Consider the following 24,846-nt stretch of genomic DNA (forward strand, 5'->3'; position numbering starts at 1 on the left):
ACTGGGCTTGTGAGTCCCTGCATGATATTTGAGAGCAAATGTAAATTGGTGTTAATCAGAAAAACAGTCGTATTTAGTTTGAAGCTGCAGGCTGTTTAATGCTGCCCAAACACGTGATGCCCCTGCAGTGGAAGTTAAGAGAAAATGCTATAGACTAGGAGATTAGAAGCTCCCTCAAATGGCTCCTTTTTATTGCTTATTTAAACTGTCACTTTGTCTCCTCTACCCTCAACAATAGAAACAAAAAACCCACAAAATTACCTTTGAATTGTGCGTCTGCAGGCTGTAGTAGACATCTTAGGTCAAAAATTGCATCTCCTTTCAGTTGTAAAATCATTACATACTGCTTAAATCGTAACAGAAAATCCCATACAGTCATATCTTTCATGTGGCCTCATCTTCTTTTGTGAATTGCTTGGATTCAAAAATCAATAAAAGAGAAGAAAAGGACTTTTCCCTTCCAATGTGAATATTGCACTTGTACACAGTGGCTTGCTCTCTGTATTTTCTGCCATTCAGCATCACTTTGCTGTACCCTCAAGGGCAACACAACTAATAGTCACGATCATTTACTGCTTTTATTTCAATTACATTGTTTTTTATGGCTGAAGCTGTAGTTTGTCTAGACTTACACACTAAGCACACTGATACATGGCAAATGATTCTGTACTGCTTGTTCTTCTCGTCCAAAAATGAACTTTTCCCCCTTTCTTTCTCCAGCTCTGTTGGAGAACACACGTTTCATTACTTTCAGTTGCAAAAGGAATTTTTGAATTTCTGCTTCTTCTTTTTTTCTTGAGTAATGTCCGTGTCTAATAAGCTTTCCATTTACTGGTGCACAGGTTCCCCACTTCACTTCCCAGAGGCTATCTGTCAGTCAAAAAAATCCAGGAATATTTAAAATGACATAAAATGAGTATCCGTCAGAAACTGTTGAATTTGGGTTTTTTCCCCTCTCAGTTTCAGCGTGTTGAAATCATACAGGAGCAATGGCCTTAACCTTCACCAGGTGACCATTGGACTGTAGGTTTGTAGCTTAGAGCAGTTAGAGTAATGACGATGCTGCCAGCGAGAATGCATGTATTCAATAAGAGAGGAGGGTTACTTTGCTCATGTTGTTGTTTCCAGGTCTTGCATAACTTTAATATTTTTAACTTTTGTCTGCCAGAATGCACGTCGGCAGTAATGACACCCGGTTACGCCAATCGGAGGTCACTAAAATCAATATTGAATCGGTGTGTTACTTTGCCAAAACAATGTCGGACTCTGTAGTTTTCTCTGGTCCCCTCCCCAATCAGACCAGGAGTGACATGTTTAGCCGCATGTTCTCCTTAAATTGCTGGCTGTCTGAGTGGTGTCCCAGAAACGATGTGGGCTTCATAGATAATTGGCAAACCTTCTGGAGGAAACCTGGTCTTGTTTGGAGAGATGGCATCCATCCCACTTTGGATGGAGCAGCTCTCATTTCTAGAAATATGGACAAATTTATTAAACCCCCCAAAATATGACTATCCAGAGTTGGGACCAGGAAGCAGAGTTGCAGTCTTACACGCCGCTCTGCAGCTTCTCTCCTCCTGCTACCCCCCAAAAACCCATCTCCATAGAGACTGTGTCAGCTCCCAAACAGACAAAAAACAAACAAAAAACCAGCAACAAACAACTTAAACATAAACAATTACAAAGAAAGAACAATACAATTTCCACATCTGAACCAAAGAGTAAAACAGTGAAATGTGGATTATTAAATATTAGGTCTCTCTCCTCCAAGTCTCTGTTAGTACATGACTTAATAATTGATCAACAAATCGATTTACTCTGCCTTACAGAAACCTGGTTGCAGCAGGATGATTATGTTAGTTTAAATGAATCAACACCCCCGAGTCATTCAGAAATCTCGAAGCACAGGCCGAGGGGGCGGTGTGGCAGCAATTTTTCACACCAGCCTATTAGTTAATGAAAGACCAAGACAGACTTTTAATTTATTTGAAAGCCTGATGCTTAATATTGTCCACCCCAGCTGTGAAACTCAGAAACCAGTCTTACTTGTTGTCATCTATCGTCCACCTGGGCCTTACACAGAGTTTCTGTCTGATTTCTCAGACTTTTTATCTGATTTAGTTCTGAGCTCAGATAAAATAATTATTGTGGGTGATTTTAACATCCATGTAGATGCTAAAAATGATAGCCTCAACATGGCATTTAATCTGTTATTAGACTCAATTGGCTTCTCTCAAAATGTACAAGAACCCACCCACCACTTTAATCACACTCTAGATCTTGTTTTAACATATGGCATCGAACCTGAACATTTAACAGTGTTTCCTGAAAACCCTCTCCTGTCTGATCATTTCCTGATAACATTTACATTTACAATAATTGATTACACAGCAGTGAAGAGTAGACTTTATCACAGTAGATGTCTTTCTGAAAGCGCTGTAACTAAGTTTAAGAATATAATCCACCCACCGTTATCATCTTCAATGCCCTGTACCAACATAGAGCAGAGCAGCTATCTGAACGCTACCCCAACAGAGGTCGATTATGTTGTTAACAATTTTACCTCCTCACTACGTACGACTCTGGATACTGTAGCTCCTGTGAAAACTAAGGTCTCTAATCAGAAGTACCTGACTCCGTGGTATAATTCTCAAACACGTACCCTAAAGCAGATGACTCGTAATCTGGAGAGGAAATGGCGTGTTACAAATTTAGTGGATCATCGTTTAGCCTGGAGAAATAGTTTGTTGCTTTATAAGAAAGCCCTCCGCAAAGCCAGAACATCTTACTATTCGTCACTGATTGAAGGAAATAAGAACAACCCCAGGTTTCTCTTCAGCACTGTAGCCAGGCTGACAAACAGTCAGAGCTCTATTGAGCCAACCATCCCTTTAACGTTAACTAGTAATGACTTCATGAACTTCTTTACAAATAAAATTTTAATCATTAGAGAAAAAATTACCAATAATCCTCCCACAGATGTAATATTATCTACAGCTACTCTTAGTACCATTGATGTTAAGTTAGACTCTTTTTCTCCAATTGATCTTTCTGAGTTAACTTCAATAATTACTTCCTCCAAACCATCAACGTGTCTTTTAGACCCATTTCCTACAAAACTGCTCAAAGAAGTCCTGCCATTAATTAATTCTTCGATCTTAGATATGATCAACCTATCTCTAATAATCGGCTATGTACCACAGGCCATCAAGCTAGCTAAACCTTTAATCAAAAAGCATCTCTAGACACAGCTGTCTTAGCTAATTATAGGTTAATCTCCAACCTTCCTTTCATATCAAAAATCCTTGAAAGAGTAGTTGTCAAACAGCTAACTGATCATCTGCAGAGGAATGACTTATTTGAAGAGTTTCAGTCAGGTTTCAGAGCTCATCACAGCACAGAAACAGCTTTAGTGAAGGTTACAAATGATCTTCTTATGGCCTCTGACAGTGGACTTATCTCTGTGCTTGTCCTGCTAGACCTTAGTGCAGCATTTGATACTGTCGACCATAATATCCTATTAGAGCGATTAGAACATGCTGTAGGTATTACAGGTACTGCACTGCAGTGGTTTGTATCATATCTATCTAATAGACTCCAATTTGTGCATGTAAATGGAGAGTCCTCTTCACACACTGAGGTTAATTATGGAGTTCCACAGGGTTCAGTGCTAGGACCAATTCTGTTTACATTATACATGCTTCCCTTAGGCAGCATCATTAGAAGACATAGCATACATTTTCACTGCTATGCTGATGACACCCAGCTCTATCTGTCCATGAAGCCAGATAACACACACCAATTAGTTAAACTGCAGGAATGTCTTAAAGACATAAAGACCTGGATGGCCGCTAACTTTCTGCTTCTTAATTCAGATCAAACTGAGGTTATTGTACTCGGCCCTGAAAATCTTAAAAATATGATATCTAACCAGATTCTTACCCTGGATGGCATTACCTTGGCCTCCAGTAACGCTGTGAGGAACCTTGGAGTCATTTTTGACCAGGACATGTCCTTCAACGCACATATTAAACAAATATGTAAGACTGCGTTCTTCCATTTGCGCAACATCTCTAAAATTAGAAATATCCTGTCTCAGAGTGACGCTGAAAAACTAGTTCATGCATTTATTACTTCCAGGCTGGACTACTGTAATTCATTATTATCAGGATGTCCAAAAAACTCACTGAAAAGCCTTCAGCTAATCCAAAATGCTGCAGCAAGAGTCCTGACAGGGACTAGAAAGAGAGAGCATATTTCTCCTGTTTTGGCTTCCCTTCATTGGCTTCCTGTTAAATCCAGAATTCAATTCAAAATCCTGCTCCTCACATACAAGGTCTTAAATAATCAGGCCCCATCTTATCTTAATGACCTTGTAGCACCACATCACCCTATTAGAGCACTTCGCTCTTGCATTGCAGGCTTACTTGTTGTTCCTAGAGTATTTAAAAGTAGAATGGGAGGGAGAGCCTTCAGTTTTCAGGCCCCTCTTCTGTGGAACCAGCTTCCAGTTTGGATTCGGGAGACAGACACTATCTCTACTTTCAAGATTAGGCTTCAAACTTTCCTTTTTGCTAAAGCATATAGTTAGGGCTGGACCAGATGACCCTGAATCCTCCCTTAGTTATGCTGCAATAGACGTAGGCTGCCGGGGGATTCCCATGATGCACTGAGTTTTTCCTTTCCAGTCACCTTTCTCACTCACTATGTGTTAATAGACCTCTCTGCATTGAATCATATCTGTTATTAATCTCTGTCTCTCTTCCACAGCATGTCTTTATCCTGTCTTCCTTCTCTCACCCCAACCGGTCGCAGCAGATGGCCCCGCCCCTCCCTGAGCCTGGTTCTGCCGGAGGTTTCTTCCTGTTAAGAGGGAGTTTTTCCTTCCCACTGTCGCCAAAGTGCTTGCTCATAGGGGGTCATATGATTATTGGGTTTTTCTCTGTATCAAGAAGCACCTTGAGGCAACTTTTGTTGTGATTTGGCGCTATATAAATAAAATTGAATTGAATTGAATAGAATCTTGCCAGGTGCCACTAAACGCTACAAAGAAATAATTTATGCAGATACAGTATTTATGCATTTGGGGCATCAGCAACATAAACATTTATGCCATACTGAATTTATTATAAACACAGAGCGTCACCATTCACGCCTCAGTCCCTGTGGAAGTTAAAGGGCAATGTGTGAAACTGTATAGGCTAAAGCATCATCATAAACTGGCGGCGTGTCAATAATAGTGCCAAATGCTGCAGTGACTGCAGAGATATTGACTGCAGTGACTGCAGAGATATTTCATGGAGCAATGGTCCAATTAAACTTAAACAGAAGATTAGCAGTGTGACCTGTACTGGACGCTATGATGTCATTTAAAGTAGCTTAAACGCTCATTAACAGTGCATGTCGGAGTAGCCGGTGCATGTTGTTTTTTCACCAGACACATGAAATTTGGGTTCAACAGACGGATCCATAAATGTGCAGCTTTATTAGGCAGAATACTTGTTAGTGGTCCGTAACACCAAACCAGTAAGAAGTACGTAAGGAGCTTAATTAGACTTAGCATTGCAGAAAAGGCTGAACCAGTTTCAGCAACTTTTTGTAGGAAGATATGATTTTGTTTTTGTCTGATGCTGTGTGTACCAGAAGCACATGTTTTGTTTTTCCAGCCTTTCCACTATTCACACATTTCTTTTGCTTGTATTTTTTTATAGCTTCATAGAAATAAAAACTAATGGAAAACTTTGAAACTACATTTAGACATTTCCCCCAAAATAAAAAAAAGGAAATGTAACAATTTAAATATGTTTGTTTGTTTGTTGTTGTTGTTTTTTGTAATTATACTCTGACCACCAAATCCAGCAGCACCATCAAACTTACTGGCCATGCTCATTGGCTCACAGCGTCAGTATGCAAAGGCTGCTTTCTTTCCTTCCCACCTTTACTCTGCCTGATATCATTACTGCTGTGTCCCCAGGAAAGATAATGATATGTACATCTATTCAACCTGGCTGACATGCCTCACAGGGAGCTCCCCCTCTCTGCTTCCTCAAACTCTCTCCTCTTTCTTTGTATCCCTCTCCCCCTCTCAGCAGACATGGAGCATTTGTTATTTGTCCCCTAACCTACTATGTTTCCTCTCACAATGATTTATAAATAGCGTGCTCCTTAGCATATCAAAAGACACTGAAGCAAAGAGGGAAGAGTGGCAGGAACGCAGGGAGGGAAGAGACAAAAAGATTTTAAAACAATTTATGAAGTCGAGTGTCGAACACTGTCACTCAGCCTGCTTGTGTAGGTAACATGGAAAGCTGCGCTTCGCTTTGAATCTTAATTCACAGCTTAAGTCTGTAATAGGTGCGTTTCAGTGCTGATTGATGGGCTGTTTTCTTTACAGCTGACATGTTGTGTACATTTGAGCATGCCTTGAAGTGGGAAGGAGACAGTGGTGTGGTGGCCAGCACTGTTACCTCACAGCATGGAGGTTTGAGGTGTTTCTGTGTGGACGTCGTGGGTTCTGCCGATGCAGTCCAAAGACATGCAGTTCAGGGTGTACCCTGCCTCGAGCGCTGTGACAGCTGGGATAGGCTTCAGCCTCCCCTGACCCTAAAATTGGATAAGCACAAGTGGATGGATGGAAGTGGCCACGCTTTATAACATTTATATAATAGAGACAGTGAGCGTTTCATTTCTGCATACAAGAGTTACTAGAGTCATCCTCGACTCCAGATGAAGGCTTTGGGATGTGGTTGAAAGTGTTTTGGAAGTTTTTCACGGTGAGGAAGGAGCTGTCAAGACTTTCAGGGCTTTGGATCAAAGAACGTCTTGAAGATCTACAAATAATTGACACCACAAGAGAACTAAAATCAAAAGCGCTGCAGTCCACTGACAACATTTACAAAGTGGACCTTTAAATCCAATTTTTTGTTAACCTAGCAAGTAAGACAAAATCTGTTAACTCCTGAATCCGTCTTTGTTAATATGAAATTGGATGTGTTAATAGGTGTGTTTTAATGTAGGTTTTCTTACGGGTATATGATGCTGTTTAATATAATCATTTTGAACAGCCACCGAGGCTTCTGACACTATGACTCATCATGCCTAACGATGCCTCATGGCTGTAAGCATCTTGCTGGGTGGTGTGTTTAAACAAGCGAGTACATAATAATCTCATGTTCCCTGCAGTTTACATCATATTCCTACAGCGTCTGCCTGTTTACCAACATACATCGCATAGCAATGCAAAAATTCAGATTATTAACCATTGCATGTGTCAATAACAGTGAGGTGGTTATGAAGCATAGAAAGAAGAGTTTTGCCGTTGCAAGCTGGATTCAGGAGAGACTCCAACTGTGTTATTTCACTGTTAGATGTTTATTGCAATAGTTCGCAAAAAAGGAGAAAGTAGTAGAGTAGACTTTTATCATTTATGACAAAATCAAAACGCTCCTTTTAAACCAGTAACACTGTGACTCTGTAGCACTGGTTTTCTATCACTTGCTCGAGGTACTGATCTTAAACAGAGTGCAGAAACAATAATACAGGTTTAATCAGTAACCTGCGATCTTGTAACAGATGTTAGCATTTTTAAAATCCTCCACATGCAGATGGTACAAACCTGAACCCCCCTCCAGTCAGAAGGGCTATTTGCTGACTAGTCCAATAAAACTGTAGGTATGTATGAACCAGACTGTGACCCAGTATCAGTGCACATGTGAACAAAGCTTCTGTGTCTTCATGTGGAAACTGGGGCCTGGACTGATTGTTAGCTGAGCAGCAGGCCGAGCCTATCGGGACACGGAGGTGCATCTGAGCCCAATTAACCTCTGTCTGTTTCTTTGTGTCTCTGTGGATGCGGGAGATGAGCTTTGGACTGAATCACGACTGGCTCACATGCTGAGTGCAGAACCTTGAAATGATAGCCTAAAGAAAGTGTCATTTTTTTTTCCTTTTCAGTCATTTACGCTGGTTGGTTGTTACTGAGCACAGTTTCAGCAGCTCATTGCTCTGTGAAGCTCTCTGTGACACAAACAGTGGTGTACTTCATGTCACGATGCTTGTTGCTAAATGAAGGGCTATTAACACTAAAGATGTACATAGTCAGTTATTGTTGTTTGACACTCTGCTGCTGATAAAATCTTTCTAACTGCTTTTTAAATCAATCGTGATCTGAAAGTTCTCAAAATGCGTCTGAATGATTTTCATTTATAATGTATGAATCATGTAGTCTATAAACTTTATTCTGTGGCATAGAATTGCATATTGTTTTTCATCATTTCACTTCCTAGTTTGTTGTTTATAAGGACTAGAGTCCAAATATATTTCAAAGTAGATCTTTCAGCTCTGAAGGACAAAATAATCACCAGATATGATCGCGCTATATTCATTTTGCACAGAAGCCACATGCTTCAGAAGAAAGTCAACTTGAGTTGCAAATACACACGAGGTTTGTAGGATGTTCAACACAAATTGTCAACAATCCAATGGAAAAACAAATGTTAATATTGAATTAGAAATTCTAGTATTTGGTATTCGAGGTATTATAGCAACAACACTGTGCAGCACTGTCAACAGAGTCACTGACCAATGCAAGGACAACAGCACATGTATACAGAAATGAGAAAAGCAGCAACGTTCCCGTGGCTTAAATTATGAATGCTTTGACTTTGCCTTCTATCTGCTTTGACCAGGGCTACTTTAGCCAAAGACTAGACAGGCAGGAAGAGAAATGGAGGACAGTCGTGATGGAGCGACTCGTGGGCTTAAATCTGCTGTAACCCTTCTTACCCACCTCTCTGGCCTCGCTTCAAACCTCATAACAGATGTAACCAAACCTCTGAGCTATAAGAGGTATTTTGTAGCCCAAAAGAGCTGTGATGATATATATCACAGGGTGTCACTGGGTGGAGATCTGTGTTCATATGTGATGTACAAGACGTGATGTCCAGTGCAGGTCATGACCTCTATCTTTGATACGTGGACTGTATGATGTCATATTTATTGGCTGATGGGAGTCTGCTGTACAAACACAAGGCTGTATCGCCTCATCCAGTCACATTTCCAGCTTACATCTTTTTTCTCCAGAACAGTTTTTCTTTTCTGTCACATAAACTTCAGCCTAAAATCACCCAGATAACTTTTTCATTTAATTATCAACATGTTATCCTACTGTTATTATGATGCTACTGAAATGTTTTTAGATGAAATGATAAAATAGGACATTACCTGCCATTCCAATTATAAATCTGCCTTCATAGCTAAACAGAAAAAAACAATCCTGTTTCTTAAACTCTGTAATGGATACAACAGGATCTATAAATAAGCTCACCAGCTGCAGGAGTTTTTATTTTGGGTTTTCATTTTTGGCAACTCGAAATAAAGCCTTCAGTTGGGCGAGCCGGGCATTCCCAGTGGCTGTATACAGTTTGTCCTCTATGATATTTATTATTATAATATTATATTTTATATATACAGTACAGATTGTGTTTTGGTTTTTTTTACTCATGCTTTAGGACTTTAGCTCAGTTTAGGAATAGGAATGTTTAGTAAAGGATGTTTTTTCTTTCACTGTTTTTGCCACATGCTGAATCTTTTCAGAAACTTGCAGAGTACAAATGATTCATCTTAAAAGCTTTCAGAACTTTCTGTAAAAAAGAAAAAAGAGGTGGATGTTACCATCTTCATCCACCAGGTCACTGGCACCCTGTCTGGTTCCTCACCACCTTCACCACCAACCCCACACTCCCCACACATCAGCAAAGGTGCATTTTAACTTTGGGTAGCAGCATTGTGACATGTTTAGCCTCGGATCAAACCGCGCTCAGTAATGGCCAATAATCAGAGGTGACTACTGAGGCATCAGTGTGAACATGCTCCTGTGATTAGTGCTGATTTTGAAGTGAGTATAAAGGCCCCTCCATTCTCATGACTCCCCATCCTGCTCTTTAACTTTCCAGCTTTTCAAATAGAGACTGATTTACATTTTCCGCAGCATGTGCTGAACGCTCTGGAAAGAAATCCAGCAGCACTAAGTGGTTGTGATATGTCAGGAAACAAATGCCTGACATGTCCATCATGCAGCTGGAAAAACTCATCAGATAAGTGTTCTGGTTAGTGATCTTAATCATTTTTAAATATTATTAATAATATGTTTTAAAAAACAACCTGCAGATTTTTAGCTTTTCCTCATGTGTAAACTCGTTTTCTGCCGTTTATATTGTTTTATCCCTTTGTTACTATTTCTCCTGACGTACACGTTTCCGTTGGGAAATCACGGCACTAAAGCCTGAAATGTCTGAAATTCCATAGTTATGCTATTTGCACTATTAAAATTAAATAAAATATATATGAAGAAACCCAAAAGAATAATAGCTGCAAAAAAATGAAAGCTTTTATTACTAATGTTTTTATTATTGTTTTGTTAAGATTTCCATATTTGAAGGAATGGTTGAGGCTCTTTTCATTTGTTAACAAGTAAAACATTTCATGTTTTTTTCTTTTAAACATACATCTGTAAAAATGAGTAAGGATCAGGCGATGACCCAAAAAACAAGATATGTAATAGATAAAAACACGTTACAGATGGAAACATTCAAAGACTTGTTTATTTTACAATCATTTCATTGCTTTAGTTTAATATAGTCTAAATTAAGGATATGGATAAGAATGCACATGCATAAAAATCACAACATGTATCTGATACAGTGATGTTCATGTTAATGCATCACTAATTATATGTCATTTTAATTGTAACAAAATATGTAATTATATATGGGTAGGGTGGCTGTAGCTCAGGTGGCAGAGCAGGTCAGCCACTAACCAGAAGATCGGTGGTTCGATCCCAGGCTGCCTCCTAGCGTATGCCAAATATCCTTTGGCAAGATACAAACCCTGTGTTTGCCTACTGGTGGTGGTCGGTAGCGCCAGTGTCCGGCAGCTTCGCCTCTGTCAGTGAGCCCCAGGGCAGCTGTGGCTACAATGTAGCTTGCCGTCACCAGTGTGTGAATGGGTGGATGACTGAATGTAGTGTAAAGCGCTTTGGGGTCCTTAGGGACTGAGTAAAGCGCTATACAAATGCAGGCCATTTACCATATATGGTCTGTTCTGCATAAAGGCCTTTTTTCAGTAATTTAATCTCATTTTAAACATAGTTTTGCGATATTACTTACAAAAATAAATCAAATGCAGACCTTTATTTCTAATGTGCTGATGCTTTACTTCTCACCTGCTTTTGTTCCTTTTCACCAGTTTCTGACATTTTTCTCATTGCTGAAGACCATAGAACAGCTTATGAACACCCAAAACACTACAAATAATCAGAAAAAACTGCAACTCACCGAAAACTTTTATTTTTGTGTGTGAAAATGAATTTTTGGTGGATCACCAAAGTAAAAAAAGGGTTCCTGTGTAATCCAGTGAACTTTGTATCTTCTACTGGTTTGGTACCACATGTTTCCAGTTACACTGAATATCTTTTTATATATCTTACTGATGTTGTATATCAAAGGAAAAACTCTTCAGATGCTCTACATTCTGTATTATTAGCAAAAGAAAAAGAAAGTAATGCACAGTGGTAAGATTTAAAAATGAGAAAGTACACAACACAGCAGAGGAAACACGTGGTCTACCAATGCTGAAAATTCACATACTGTAGAATAAAAACTGTCCTAACAGTGCAATCGCTGAATATCATCCTGATCAAGCTTTATCAACTAATCACAGACCAACTATTAACCTGCCTGATTATCAAAAGTTCATGAAAGAATAGCTGTCAAACAGTTTACTGATCATTTGATGAGAAACGATTTTGTAAAGTGTATCTGTCAAGACATAGAGTACATCATAGTACTTTGATAGTACTTTGATAGTACTCACTGCATTCCATAGTACAGTTGTACTTTCTGCAAACAATTTCCCACGTGTGGGACTAATAAAGGCTTATCTTAGTACAGAGGCAGCACTTCTGGATGATGCTCTTCTGGCCAGTGGACTGTTACACCTGCTAACCACTATACTTTACTACAGAGGTCAGAACATACTGTGGGTGTTAAAGTAACCATGTTGGAGTCATATTTGTCTGCCAGAGTCCAATTTGTGCTCGTAAACAGGGAGTGCTCTCGAAACACAAACATTAGTCCCTGAGTTGGTTCTGTGATGGGACCAGAACTTTTTAAAGTAAACCTTCCTTTAGGCAATGTTATTAGAAAACACTGCATACGTGTGCATTGCCGTGTAGATATTACAGCTTTATTTATCCACGAAGACAGATGATAGAGTCATGTTGTGAACACATAAAGGCCTGGATGACCTGTCACAGTATTACTGTGTTTGGTCCTAAAATAATCTTTGACACATGATGTCTAACAAGATTCTTTAGACAGTGTTGGTTTGGTCTTCAGTAACACTGTGAGGACTCTTGGAGCATTTTTGATCAAGATATGTCCTTCAAAGCACACATTAAAGAAATATGCAGGACTGCAGACACGTTCTCTACTTTTAAGATTAGATGTAAACGTTTTCTTTTTGATAAAACGTATATTCAAGGCTGGATCAGATGACCCTGAATCCTGCTTTAGTTTTGGTACAATGAGACTAGAACATGCGATAATGTTTCTTCTTCATCCATCTCTTTTCACTCTGTGTGTTTATACACCACTACTGTATTTAATCATTAGCAAATGTCAAACTCTCTCTCTCTCCTACAGTTTGTCTCTCCCTCCTTTAGCCCCAGTGGGTTGTGGAGGATGGCCCCTCCCTCTGTGAGCCTGGTTCTGTCCTCCTGTTAAAAGGGAGTTTTTCCTTCCCACTGTTGCCAAGCGCTTGCTCGTATAGGGGTCATGTGATTGTTGGGGTTTGTTTGCTTTTTCTATTGTAGACCTTTACAATACAAAGCACCTTGAGGTGACTGTGAATTATGAATTTGCACTATATAAATATAAATGAAATGCTGTGAAACTCTCATGAGTCTAGTATGAGACAAAAGAGAGGAAATGTACTTTTTTCTCATATTAGATCTGCATCAAAATGAATTTTATGGCACACTAATCAGAGCGTGTGCCATCATTAATGCTCATTATTTCAATAAGGGAAAGTGAGCAGGCCTTACCTGAGCAGCATTACTGGACTGCTTCATGACTGGGGTGCAGTTACCTTTACGTCCAGATGAGGGCGACACATCAAAAAGTAAAAAAAAAAAATAAGACCTGCAGCAGAGGAAAGCAGCAGCAGCAGTGGCTGTGAGAGACAAAAACAATAGCACATGTGAATCCTTTAAAAGACATATTAGGACGCTTTATGTTAATTCCTGAAATGGGATTAGAGCACAGCGGAGTCAGGGCTTCTCTGGTGTTTGGACACAGGAAGCAGCGTTTCGGCCCACATGGCCAGACTACCAACCGACAGCTGAGACGGAAGCAGGGGGTTTGCCAACTGTCTGGCTCATTTTCTAGTAGGCCTGCTTCCCTCAGGCCACTCACAGCCAGTGTAGGAACATGTCCAACACTGTCAAATATCAGCACACTCATACACACAGAGTAATGCGCACACACTGATGAGGGGTGCTTAATTTGCCTTTTGGGGATGCTTGTAAAAACTCCATCTTATATAGATTATTGTGGTTTATGTTGTTTGTTTGTTTTGTGTTTGCTCCGTATAAAAATGAGAAATGATGACTTCCGTTTGATCTATCAAAGGACTGAGACGGCTCAGCCATTACAGTTACCTCACTTTGCCTAATCTCTTTACCAGTAAGTGTTGTTCATCATCATATCTCTGTCAAGCATGAAATGGATGCAGTATTTTTTAAAATGCTTAAGAAAAATATGGATGGATTACAAAATTAGATCGCCTTTTACCTTGCAACGTGTCAGGGTTAGAGTCTGGACAACAACCATGCTATTTTAAGGAAACTGCAATGCAGAAATACACGGGGGAAACTTTATGTAAAAAGATAACAGCTTCTAATTTCTGAAAATATGCTTACTTGACATGTTTAGGATGAAAGCCTGACCCTACACCGGTCGTCTTAGACCTGGTCGATGTTAAGAAGTTGACATACAGGTCGAACAAAAAATGATCTTTATATTTAATCAAAAAAAATCTCATACATATACAGTGGGGGTTAGTATATAACCTGCTGAGGCCTGTGTTCTCAGAATCTTTAACCCAAATCTACTGGGATATGTGATTACTGGCTTATTATATTATTATATATTATCTATATAATATTTTAATTTTTTCTAATTCTTCTTTGACAAAGCCTGACACAGTGACCCAGCATCTCTTTGGTGTTTGAAATATGATGCAATGATTTTGTTCTTGGCTTTGCTGTAGCGATTATTAATTATCCCAAATGCACGCAGGCTCATCCACCCAGTCAGTGTGGACAGGATGAATGTAAGAGCTGGGCATTTCCAGCCATTGCAGATGTGACATTATAAAATGCACTTCAGTGCAAAATGACACAAACAAAGCAACAAAATAATACTAGAGTTGTTCAGTGTTATGGTGCTGTACAGTCAGACAGGAAGGAAATCTCTGTACCTGCCTGTGTGCATGGATGTGATAGTATAATGACTGCATGTTGAATTTACTGCTTCATCATCATCAACCTTAAATGTAAACTGTTGTTAGCCTCTGCTGCCGTGCAGACGGGCTCACATCCAGACTTCCCGGCTTCCCTTTCTTCGGCCTGCTTTTATTTGTGCGTCACCTGGCCTCGCCACCTGTTGCAAGAGGAAACCAGAGGTGAGGCTTCCGGTGAGCCCAAACGCTGTCAGGTTTCAGGTTGGACTCCCCCTCCAGTGTCAGCTGAGGAGCCAGGACTCATGATAAGATAGATAGAAGAATAATAATAGCAAGAATGTATAAAAATGTATCTGTATAAGGAGGGGGCTAACTTACCTCCTCTTGTGTCCTCCTCTAATCTGCTTCATCGAGCTCCTTCTTCCATGTTCTCCCACAAACATGCACAATAAACTTGAGCTCCTGACTGACTGATTCTCCATCACCATCTCCGTTTTTGTCTCTCTTCCAGCCCGCCTGACTGCAGCGCTCCTGAATAATAACCCCATCTCCCTCTCTCGCTCGCTTTCTCTCCCTCCTGTTTAAAATGCTGCTCACAGGCGCGCTCCCGTGCCGGGTTTTAAGCACACACACATCCCCCTCTCTCTCTCTCTCTCTCTCTCTCCACACGGACCTCGGGGACGCGCTCGGTCCGTGTTGCGCAGGTCCGGCCCGCTGTGACTCTTTCGCAGTGCTGCTTTTATTTTCTTAACGGCGCCAAGTCCACCCGCATGCGCGTACACTCCCTTCCTCCGTCTCCATCAGCGCTTTGATCTTGACCCCCCCCCCCCCCCCCACCCCACGAGCTCACACAGGGTAGGAAATAAAAACAGGTGAAGCCTCCTTTTATTACATTTAAGAATAGAAAAATAATAAAACAAAAAATCTGAATCTGCTCGTAAATATTGAGCAAATGCAGCTGTTGCAGTGTTCGCTCACCCTAATGGATCTGGTTCAAGGTCTGAAGTATCTTTTTTCTCTTTTCGGTCTATGTGAGCGAGCCCCCCTCCTCCTCCTCCTCCCTCCCTCCCTCCCTCCCTCTCTCTCTCTCTCCCTCTCCCTCCTCCCTCCCTCTCCATCTCTGCATTCTCCTCTTTTTAGTCGTGTGGGAAGCTCCGTGAATGCGGCTGCAGAAGGAGCCAGCATACTTATGCGCCTGACACGGATACTGTTCTGTCTTTACAGGAGGGAGAGAAACACAAGCTTGCTTTTCTCCGGTGTGACACCCCTCCCCCCTCCTTTGCCATTTATTCCACCTGGATATTTTTTGTGTTTTTCCCAAAGAGAGGATTACTTAAAAAATTATCAAGTCCATTTTGATTCTTTTTTTCTCCCTTCCCTTCTTTGGACCTATGAAAGAGCGAATGTGCGGACTTTCGAGCGCCTCACTTGCACCACAGCGGACTAAAGGCTGAATAACTGCATTATTCATTTTTACGCACCGGTTTCTCTTGTCCTCACTCGTCTCTCTGGTTTCTCTCCGTTTTTCTTTCTTCCTCCTTTTGTTCTCGGAAAGGAGCTTCAATATTCTTCTTCTTTATTACAGGGGGAAAGAAACAAACAAAAAAGCATAAGAACTGATTCCCTCCCACTTGGATGAGACTGAAATAATCTCTTCTCCATTCGACTGCAAACAAAGTGAAGAGAACCACCAACAGTTTTTTGGGGGGTGGAGGGATTAGCGCTGCACGGATGGAGAATAACCTCGTGACAAAAGCAACCTGATGGGGGCATTTTGGCCGCTTCTGCCCTCTGGAGCTTTATCCCCGTGCGCAACTTCGCTGGAAACGAACCAGTATTTATTCATTGGCCCTTCGGAGGGTTGCTCAGCCGAGCTGTAGCCAGACGCACAGTGCTGGCCATCATCATCATCATCCCCTCTCCCTCCCCATTTTCTACTCATTGCTACTCCTCTTTCTCTCGATCAGTTCCCCGCCTTTAAATAAAAACTCCAAGAATGATGGACTTATTCCACCGTACTGGTGTCCGCCTTGCGCCCCTTTTCACGCCTTGGAGTCGCCGGACGCGCCGTGAAGATCTCTGAAAGCTATCTGCCTCCCCCCACCCCCCACCCCCTCTTTCTATTTCCCCTCTTTCTACCTTCTTCTACCTTTCCCCCACTCCCTCTCTATCTCCCCTGCACCCAAATGAACGTTTTCCCATGGAGGTAGTACGGCCACTTTGGGGACCGAACGAGCAGCGGGGAGATTTTTCCAAGCAAGAGGAGCCCGTCAGTAAGAGGCGCATCGGGTGAAATCGGACCTCCCTCCTTCTTCGCCTCTCCTCCTCTCCCTCCTCTGTTTCTCCATCTCCGCCTCGCACCTCCACCTCTCCGGTTTGCTCGGCTCCCTACATGGGGCTATAGAGGACTGGGGGGAGACCTTGTTGCGCCCCTATAACTGTCGGCTTCTGCTGGGCAGACTGTTTTCACGGCTCCATCCATGTCTCACCAATGCTGCCCCGTGTCTCCAGAGGGAGCCGCATTCATCACCACCACAGCTTTGGGTAAGTCCAATTTATTTAAATTCAGTCCCATAAAAAAGATCTCTCAGATTTCGTCATGTGGAATTTTTTCTTGTGTCACAGCTGCTATAAATGGGTGCAGCTTAAACCCCTCTCAGTGTGTCAGTAATGGGCACAGTCCCAATTCTTTTTCTTCTCTTTGCTGTGTGCTATTCGCTGGTATTGGAGGTGCTGGCTCCAAATTAGACCTCCCCTAGAAAAGGGAACTGCAGCCATTTGACTTTGATTATGTTGAATCTGAGAGGCACAAAACAGAGTTGTGCTGATGTCTGCGTCTTGCTTTGGGTGTCAGAATAAGATGCATAGACGTGCAGTATTTCAGGGGTTTGGGTAAGTCCAGAGCATGTGCTACTTTTTCCTGCAGTACTGAATAACCTCCATCCAACATTTCAGGCTATCCAGGATTTGGAGGCATGACTGTGTGTCAGTAACAGAGATACGCAGTTCATAGATTCTGATGAAATAGTGGGATCATTGCAAATGTGCATTATTAGCATCGTGGCTAGAATTTATTTCATACAGTGAGAGTAATGTTTTCTTTTTTGTACTTTAAATATAAATCGAGTTAAATATTAAAATTGCAATGCAGTCAATCTCAAATATGAATTTTGATGGTGTGTGTGTGTGTGTGTGTGTGTGTGTGTGTGTGTGCGTGTGCATATCTGGTTTTGTGTGCATGTATGTACGCCTGCGTGTGTGGATGTTTGTGCATGCGCCTGTCTCTCTTTTCTTTTTCTTTCCAAAGGTTACTAAATGGTTTTCTGGGGGAGGATTTCTAACCGGCGAAATGCTGCTCGTACTCCTGCTGGCAGCCTTTTCTTCTTCTATCTCCGGCTCTCTCGCCTCCTCCCTCTCCTCCCCCTCAATGTCGAACGGACCCCCGATGGCAGACCCGTCCGCCCCGGACTTGCTGGCCGAGACCTGCGTCGCCTGCTCCTGCATGTCGGTGGAAAACGTGCTGTACGTCAACTGCGAGGAGATCACCGTCTATCGACCCACACAGCTCATCCCTCCGGCCTCGTCCCTCTACCACCTTAACTTCCAGAACAACTTTCTGATCATACTCTACCCAAACTCTTTCCTCAACTTCACCCACGCTGTCTCGCTGCACCTGGGGAACAATAAACTGCAGAACATTGAAGGTGGGGCCTTCATGGGGATGAGTGCGTTGAAACAGCTGCATCTGAACAGCAACGAGTTAAAGGTGCTGCGTGCGGACACTTTCTTAGGCATAGAAAACTTGGAATACCTTCAGGCTGACTACAACTTAATACAATACATTGAGAAGGGAGCCTTTAACAAACTGCACAAACTCAAAGTGCTGATCCTGAATGACAACCTCATACAGGCACTCCCCGACAACATATTTCGCTTTGCCTCACTCACACATCTGGATATAAGGGGCAACAGGATCCAGAAACTTCCCTATTTGGGTGTTCTGGAGCACATTGGACGCATTGTAGAGCTGCAGCTGGACGACAACCCCTGGAACTGTACCTGTGACCTAGCACCTCTCAAAGCGTGGCTTGAAAACATGCCCTATAATATTTTTATTGGCGAGGCCATATGTGAAACGCCAAGTGACTTGTACGGGAGGCTCCTGAAAGAAACCAACAAACAGGAGCTTTGTCCCATGGGAACAGGAAGTGAATTTGATGTTAGGATGCCACCTGCACAGCCCTCCAAAACGCTCCCAAGTACTGTGGCTCCCATAGCCACGAAAACGCCAAAAACCACAGACTCATCAAAGTTTTATGGCAATGGGATTGTGGCTGGAAGGAATAACCAGATTGTTTCCTTTCAGTTGTGTCCACAGCCCTGCAGCTGCAAAGCCCACCCTTCTGACTTTGGCATTAGCGTCAGCTGTCAGGAGAGGAATATTAAAAATCTAGCTGATCTCGTTCCCAAACCCCCAAATGCCAAGAAGCTTCACCTGAGTGGGAATTACATCCGTGACATCAATCCGAGTGATTTCCAAGGTTTTGAGGGCTTAGATCTGCTGCATCTTGGCAGCAATCAGATTGTCACAGTCCAGAAAGGTGTGTTTGCTAACCTCACTAACCTGAGGAGACTGTACTTAAACGGAAACATGCTTGAACAGTTGCACCCAGAGATGTTTTTGGGCCTCACAAACCTGCAGTACTTATATTTGGAATACAATGCCATAAAGGAAATCTTAGCAGGTACGTTTGATTCCATGCCAAACCTTCAACTCCTGTATCTCAACAACAACGTTCTGCGGAGTCTTCCTGCTTATGTGTTTGCGGGGATCCCATTAGCCAGACTCAATCTGAAAAACAACCACTTCATGACCCTGCCAGTGAGCGGTGTCTTGGACCAGCTGAGGTCACTGACCCAAATAGACCTGGAAGGGAACCCGTGGGAGTGCTCGTGCGATCTGGTTGCCCTCAAACTCTGGCTGCAGAAGCTGAGTGATGGAGTGGCTGCCAAAGAGGTGAAATGTGCCTCCCCTGTGCAGTTCGCCAACATTGAACTGCGCCTCTTAAAAAATGAGATCCTGTGTCCTCGGATGGCGAGGCCGCCCTTTATTCAGACTGGCGCCACCCCTGTTTTGACATCAGTGTCGCCTGCTGGAGTTGGCAAAGCACCACCGGGAGGGCCCGTGCCTCTTTCAATTATGATCCTTAGCATCCTCGTAGTGCTGATCCTGACTGTGTTTGTGGCCTTTTGCCTTTTAGTCTTTGTCCTGAGGCGGAATAAAAAACCGGTGGGCAGGCAGGAGGGGCTGGGGAACCAGGAGTGCGGCTCAATGTCTTTGCAGCTTCGCCGCCACAGCCACAAATCCGGCAAAAAAGGTTCTATCCCCGGCGATGACTTGGGAGGCGAGACCTTCATCCCTCAGACTATCGAGCACATCGGCAAGAGCCACACCTGTGGGATCGGTCGCTCCTCAGACTTGGATGCCGGCTTCAAATTTGCAGACTCGCAGAGGCAGAAGATCATCCTGCGGAACAGCGCAGACAAGGAGAAAGACATGCTTTCCACTCTGGAGCGCAACAAACGCCTCAGCACCATTGACGAACTCGAGGAGTTTCTCCCCAACCGAGAGCCAAGCATGTTCATCCACAACTTCCTGGACAGCAAAAGAGATTTCAACAGTATAGGGATGGGCGGATATGAAATCCGCTACCCAGAGAAAACGCTGGATAAAAAGATGAAGAAGTCGTCGCTGATAGGCGGGAACCACAGTAAGATCGTAGTGGAGCAGAGGAAAAGTGAGTATTACGAGCTGAAAGCCAAGCTCCAAGGAACACCTGATTACCTGCAGGTGCTCGAGGAGCAGACTGCACTGAGTAAAATGTAGGGACTGTTGTGTTTGATCTGTGCATTGATTACACACACTTCTACAGTATGAAGTCAGCAACATGCAGGCAGACAGACAGCCGAACACATTTCTCTGGCTCTTTGTCCTCTCGAGACACACACACGTCATTCAAACCTTCAGATCTCTCACCCTCTGCCTTCATTTCCCTCTCTGCAGCCACACACACACACACACACACACACACACACACACACACACACACACACACACACACACACATACACATACACCTACACACATACACGCACACACACACACAGACACACACACACACAAAGCAAAAAAAGTGCCTTCTGGAAATCCTTAATGACCACTGCAGAGATGGACAAAATGGCTCCACACTACAAGGCTATTAGTAGAATAAGCGTGGATGTATTTCACAGTAAAAGACCTTCTGGATTATCAGCCACTCACACGTACGAATCCTGCAAACTTACCATAGGACACCCTTAAAAAAGCAACCAGACATAGTATCTTTTGCTGCTACTGAAATGGGTACTTATCTTCTTCGTATTTTTTTGTTGTTCTTGTTGTTGTTCTTTTTCTTTTACTGTATTTTTTTCCAACCAAATCAAAGGGTCTTGAAACAGTGCTTGAGAATATACCTCGCTGGCTTCAGCCCGTTTTTTAAAAAAAGAAAAAGAGGGAGCGCTGGTTGTTCTTTTTGCTCTGGAACGAATCATGTCTCCTTCTACTGGGATGAGATTAACAGAATCAGTGACTCAATGGATGCTACTTTGCTTTATTCTATTTTATTTTGTTTTTATTTGACCTTTTTTGTGTTGCTGGGATATCTATTTGATCTTGTGGATGCTCTCCGGAGTTGGCTGCAGACTCTCTGCCATCTTGTGTGGATTACACAGCAGTAGCAGTACACCTGCTCTTTGCCGGGAGGCTAAACAGCTCCCGTTTTCCATTCGTGGGAATTGGAGGCACCGCAAAACTCTTTTGGGGGAATGATTTCATGACTTGTTTTCTTTGTGTAAAGAGCCATGTTAAATATAGTGTCTTCTGAATGGAGTTGTGTTTCTCTTTAAAAATTCCTACTTACAGTAACTGTATGTTTTGGGTGAAATCTAATGGCACATACACTGTCAGAGGACGTTTCTGAAAAATGAAAAGAAAAAACAAAACAAAACCCAATGATTAAAAAAAGGAAAAAAAGAAAAAAAAAGAAATTACAAAGCTGCTTGCCATGTAAGCGTAACCTGGAATTTATTTTGTAAGTCTTACATTATTTGTATCTGTGGGACTGGTTTGTAAATTACAAAGAAAGACACACACACACTCATACTGTACGACGGAGCATCATCAACATCAAGAGACTTCATTGCCAGATTGTCCAACAAACCGCTAATATAATTCAATCGGTGACCCGCCTCCCTGTCAGCTCTCAATTCGTAGAAAAAGAATGAAAATTTAACAACATAGTTAATTTATTTTTCTATGCAGGGTTATTTAAAGAGTTATTGGTATTATTTAAGAAGAATAATACGCAAAGAGTGGAAAGGACTTGATAGTGTGCTGCATCTGAGCTAATTCAGTCGATTCAAGGGTTTCTGTTTCTCTCGGTCTGCTGAGGAGCGCCTGCCGGATGAAAGGTTGTGAAATGTGATCTGTGATGTTTCCTTTTTCTTGTGTCGCACGATGAGCAAGAGGCCTGATAGAGTCTGTGACGTTTCCAGCAGTTTCCTTATTCTTATATCTCCCACAGTATCTTGTAAAAGGTTTCTTATTAACATTATGCAACCAAAATAAATGTGCATTAAACTCGATATGCTTCTGGAATTGTTGGACCTGGGAGGAAAAAGGGAGGGAAAGCGAGGGCAAACCGATCGAGGCTCTAAATTGTCGGATCTGGGCCGAACCGTATCGGAAAAACAACCATGTGCAATATTAGCTCAGTCTCCGTTTTGTTTTTAATTTATTTAGTTTGAGATGATATTGTCAGGACAAGTTCTATTTCAAAATTCTTTATTCAACTTAACTCTATCCGGTCCTTATTTAAAAAGTATTGTTAAGTTAAAATTATGAGTGTTTATTGACATTACAAATGAATAGAATGTATCTTGAAAAGTATAATAAATACAATTTTCTATCAGTCATAAATCTCCTGTATATTGGTTAATTTTCTCATGTATAATCATGTTGAAATCAAGGTATTAAAATCAGCACCTCTTTGCACCGTGTCCCCCCTATTTCTTTTAAGCTCGTACATCCTCGTCGTTCTTCGAGGCTGCTTAACTTTCAAGCTTCTGCAAACCCTGCCATTAGCATTTTTTCCTTTCACAGCACACGGTGCAACGTCTGACAGCTCAGTGTTGGACAAACTAAAGCTGACAGAACGCTGTTCTTGTTTTGTTCGTGTACAAACACTGGCTGCCCTTCAAGCATAATATATAATTGTTTAGTTGCTTAGAAAACTGCCTCTGCAACTTGGGAAAGTCTTGTTTTTTACCCCGAAGGCCATGAACCAGTTCGTGCTTTTCAAGGGAACAGTTTAAGCAACTAAAACCAAGCCAAAATAAAGTCTCCAGCGTGGAAAACTTCATACAAATATGCACATGTGCTGGTTTTTCCTATTTAGATCGCAAAATATTTTGTCCCAAACATCCCCAACTTTTTCTGTCCTTTCAGCTTTTAAGGCAGGTTTCTGAGAGAACACCTGACTTTTTGGTTTTTTTGGCAGGTGTCAAAGTTCCCTCTGTTTATAGACACCCATCAAACATTTATGCCGGTTTCATTTTAGGGTTAAAAATTCAGATTTCCTCTTTCTGTGTTAATCCAAGCTTTTGTGCTTTTGGGAAACCAAGTAGCAGAGAGTATGACTCATCCAGACGCCAGAGAATTGTCCTCATTAATTATTAATACCCATGGCAGTTATGAACTAAAAAAGGGATGTGGGGAGAGAGGTGAGAGATAGGAATGTGATATGTATAACCCTCCAAACTGTCTCCCCCATCCTTCCATCATTCTCCGTCTTTCTCATGTTTGTGATCACACTGCTCTGTAATAAAGCAGAAATATCATTTGGTGCTTAAAAAAAGGCACAAATTGGCTGGAGACGCAGCTTTTCAGTCCAAAACTTTACTGCAGTGACTTGGCTCTCGTGCAGGGTTCCTGGAAGGTCGGGTGGGGGGGTTCTCGAGGTGCCACAACACTAGAAAACGGTGAATTTCTATTGCTTTAATTTACCTCGCGAAAGATTAGCAGGACACAAATGCACCAAATCCTCACGAATGTTTATTTCTTTTTTCCTTTCTCTCCTTTCTGCTGTTATCATCCCACCTGCTGCAGAGACAGTTATGCAATTCTGTTCTGAATCCTAACTCTTAAAATCATCTCTGCTGTGCCTCACTGTGTATTTTTATCTGATGGGGTGGCTCTGCAAAAACTACGCCTTTCTGAGGGGAAGGATTTAAGGGGGAGACAGTTGGTAAAAACCCTGCTGGAAGACGTCTGTAGCATGCTTTAATATGGGGAATGGCCACAAGGGGCGCTCTAAGCTAAGAACACAGAAGTGAAATAGTGTGAGTGGACTTCAGGATCACTGATGTTTGAAGGCGTTTGGTTAAAAGAAACCACTGATGTTTTATTCTACTTGTACTCTTGCCTTATTATTATTTTTCTAAGATTTGAAGTGAACTGGGATTTCAGAGGCCCCACAACATGATGACTGTGCCTATTTATATGACCAGGAGTTAATAATAGGTGCAACCATCAGATAAATAATACTAATAAAAATGAGGAAGTAAAATAAAGTAATGCTTAAAAAAGCCCATATGTTCAGTGACTATTGATTATTCTGCATAATTATTATGCCACTGCATTCACAGTGATTTGCAGTCTGTGAGCAGCATCAAGATGATTAATCTCTTCACATCCACCACACAACACGCAGAGTGACAGATGTGAACCAGACACTAAGTCAAAACTAAGTGACCTGCTGGATGCTAAGAGGTTCACCCTCAGAGGTCCAAGGAGTCATTTTTCTATGTGCGTCAGAATATTTGTTATTTTTTTCCTGATTGAACAGAGTTGGAAAAACAGCTGCCTGAGCTTTAACTTGTGGTTGAAAAACAAACACCTCTAACTCTCACCGCAGTCTGATTGTTTGTTTGTTTAAATCTTCAGCTGTTTCATTTCAAACTGTTTGGCTAACTACAGAGTCTCAAGCAAAAAGAGGACCTGTGTCACTATGCCTAAGAGCCACAACTACAAGTAGTGCACCAACAAAACCATATCAGCATCTTTTTGCCATTAAACATCTTAGAGTTTGTATGAGGATATAATTTATTCTGTGTCGACCAGAAAACTCTGAACCCTTTGTGCCGTTTAGCTAAAACTGCTAAACTGAGTTGCATTGTAAGGGCACAATTGGTGTTCTCCAACGGCGCGTTTTGGCAGAACTTGAACGCAGC

General features: G+C 41.9%; 1 protein-coding gene and 1 long non-coding RNA gene across 4 annotated transcripts in view; one reads left to right on the forward strand and one right to left on the reverse strand.

Annotated features, from left to right (window-relative positions):
* LOC146581847 (uncharacterized) overlaps positions 1-15,264 on the reverse strand; it is a 43,987-nt gene extending 28,723 nt beyond the window's left edge. The window contains exons 1-3 of one of the 3 annotated variants that reach the window (XR_014893951.1): positions 14,896-15,264; positions 14,536-14,717; positions 13,100-13,227 (exon numbers count right to left, since the gene is read on the reverse strand). This is a non-coding gene — a long non-coding RNA (uncharacterized LOC146581847). Of the gene's footprint in view, positions 1-10,457; positions 13,228-14,535; positions 14,718-14,895 lie in introns of those variants that run through there. The other 2 variants (XR_014893946.1, XR_014893945.1) reach the window with 2 other exon arrangements.
* Positions 15,265-15,661: 397 nt separating this feature from the next.
* slitrk4 (SLIT and NTRK-like family, member 4) lies at positions 15,662-22,609 on the forward strand. Its single transcript, XM_085287509.1, has 2 exons — positions 15,662-17,061; positions 17,825-22,609. Exon 2 carries the CDS (start codon positions 17,867-17,869, stop codon positions 20,402-20,404), a length of 2,538 nt encoding a protein of 845 aa, XP_085143635.1. The 5' UTR covers positions 15,662-17,061; positions 17,825-17,866; the 3' UTR covers positions 20,405-22,609.
* Positions 22,610-24,846: the final 2,237 nt, after the last annotated feature.

The sequence above is a fragment of the Mchenga conophoros genome, linkage group LG2 (genome assembly GCF_057382185.1).
Source record: "Mchenga conophoros isolate Kocher_MC1m ecotype Shallow Benthic linkage group LG2, M_conophoros_male_GT1.1, whole genome shotgun sequence".
NCBI lineage: Eukaryota > Metazoa > Chordata > Actinopteri > Cichliformes > Cichlidae > Mchenga > Mchenga conophoros.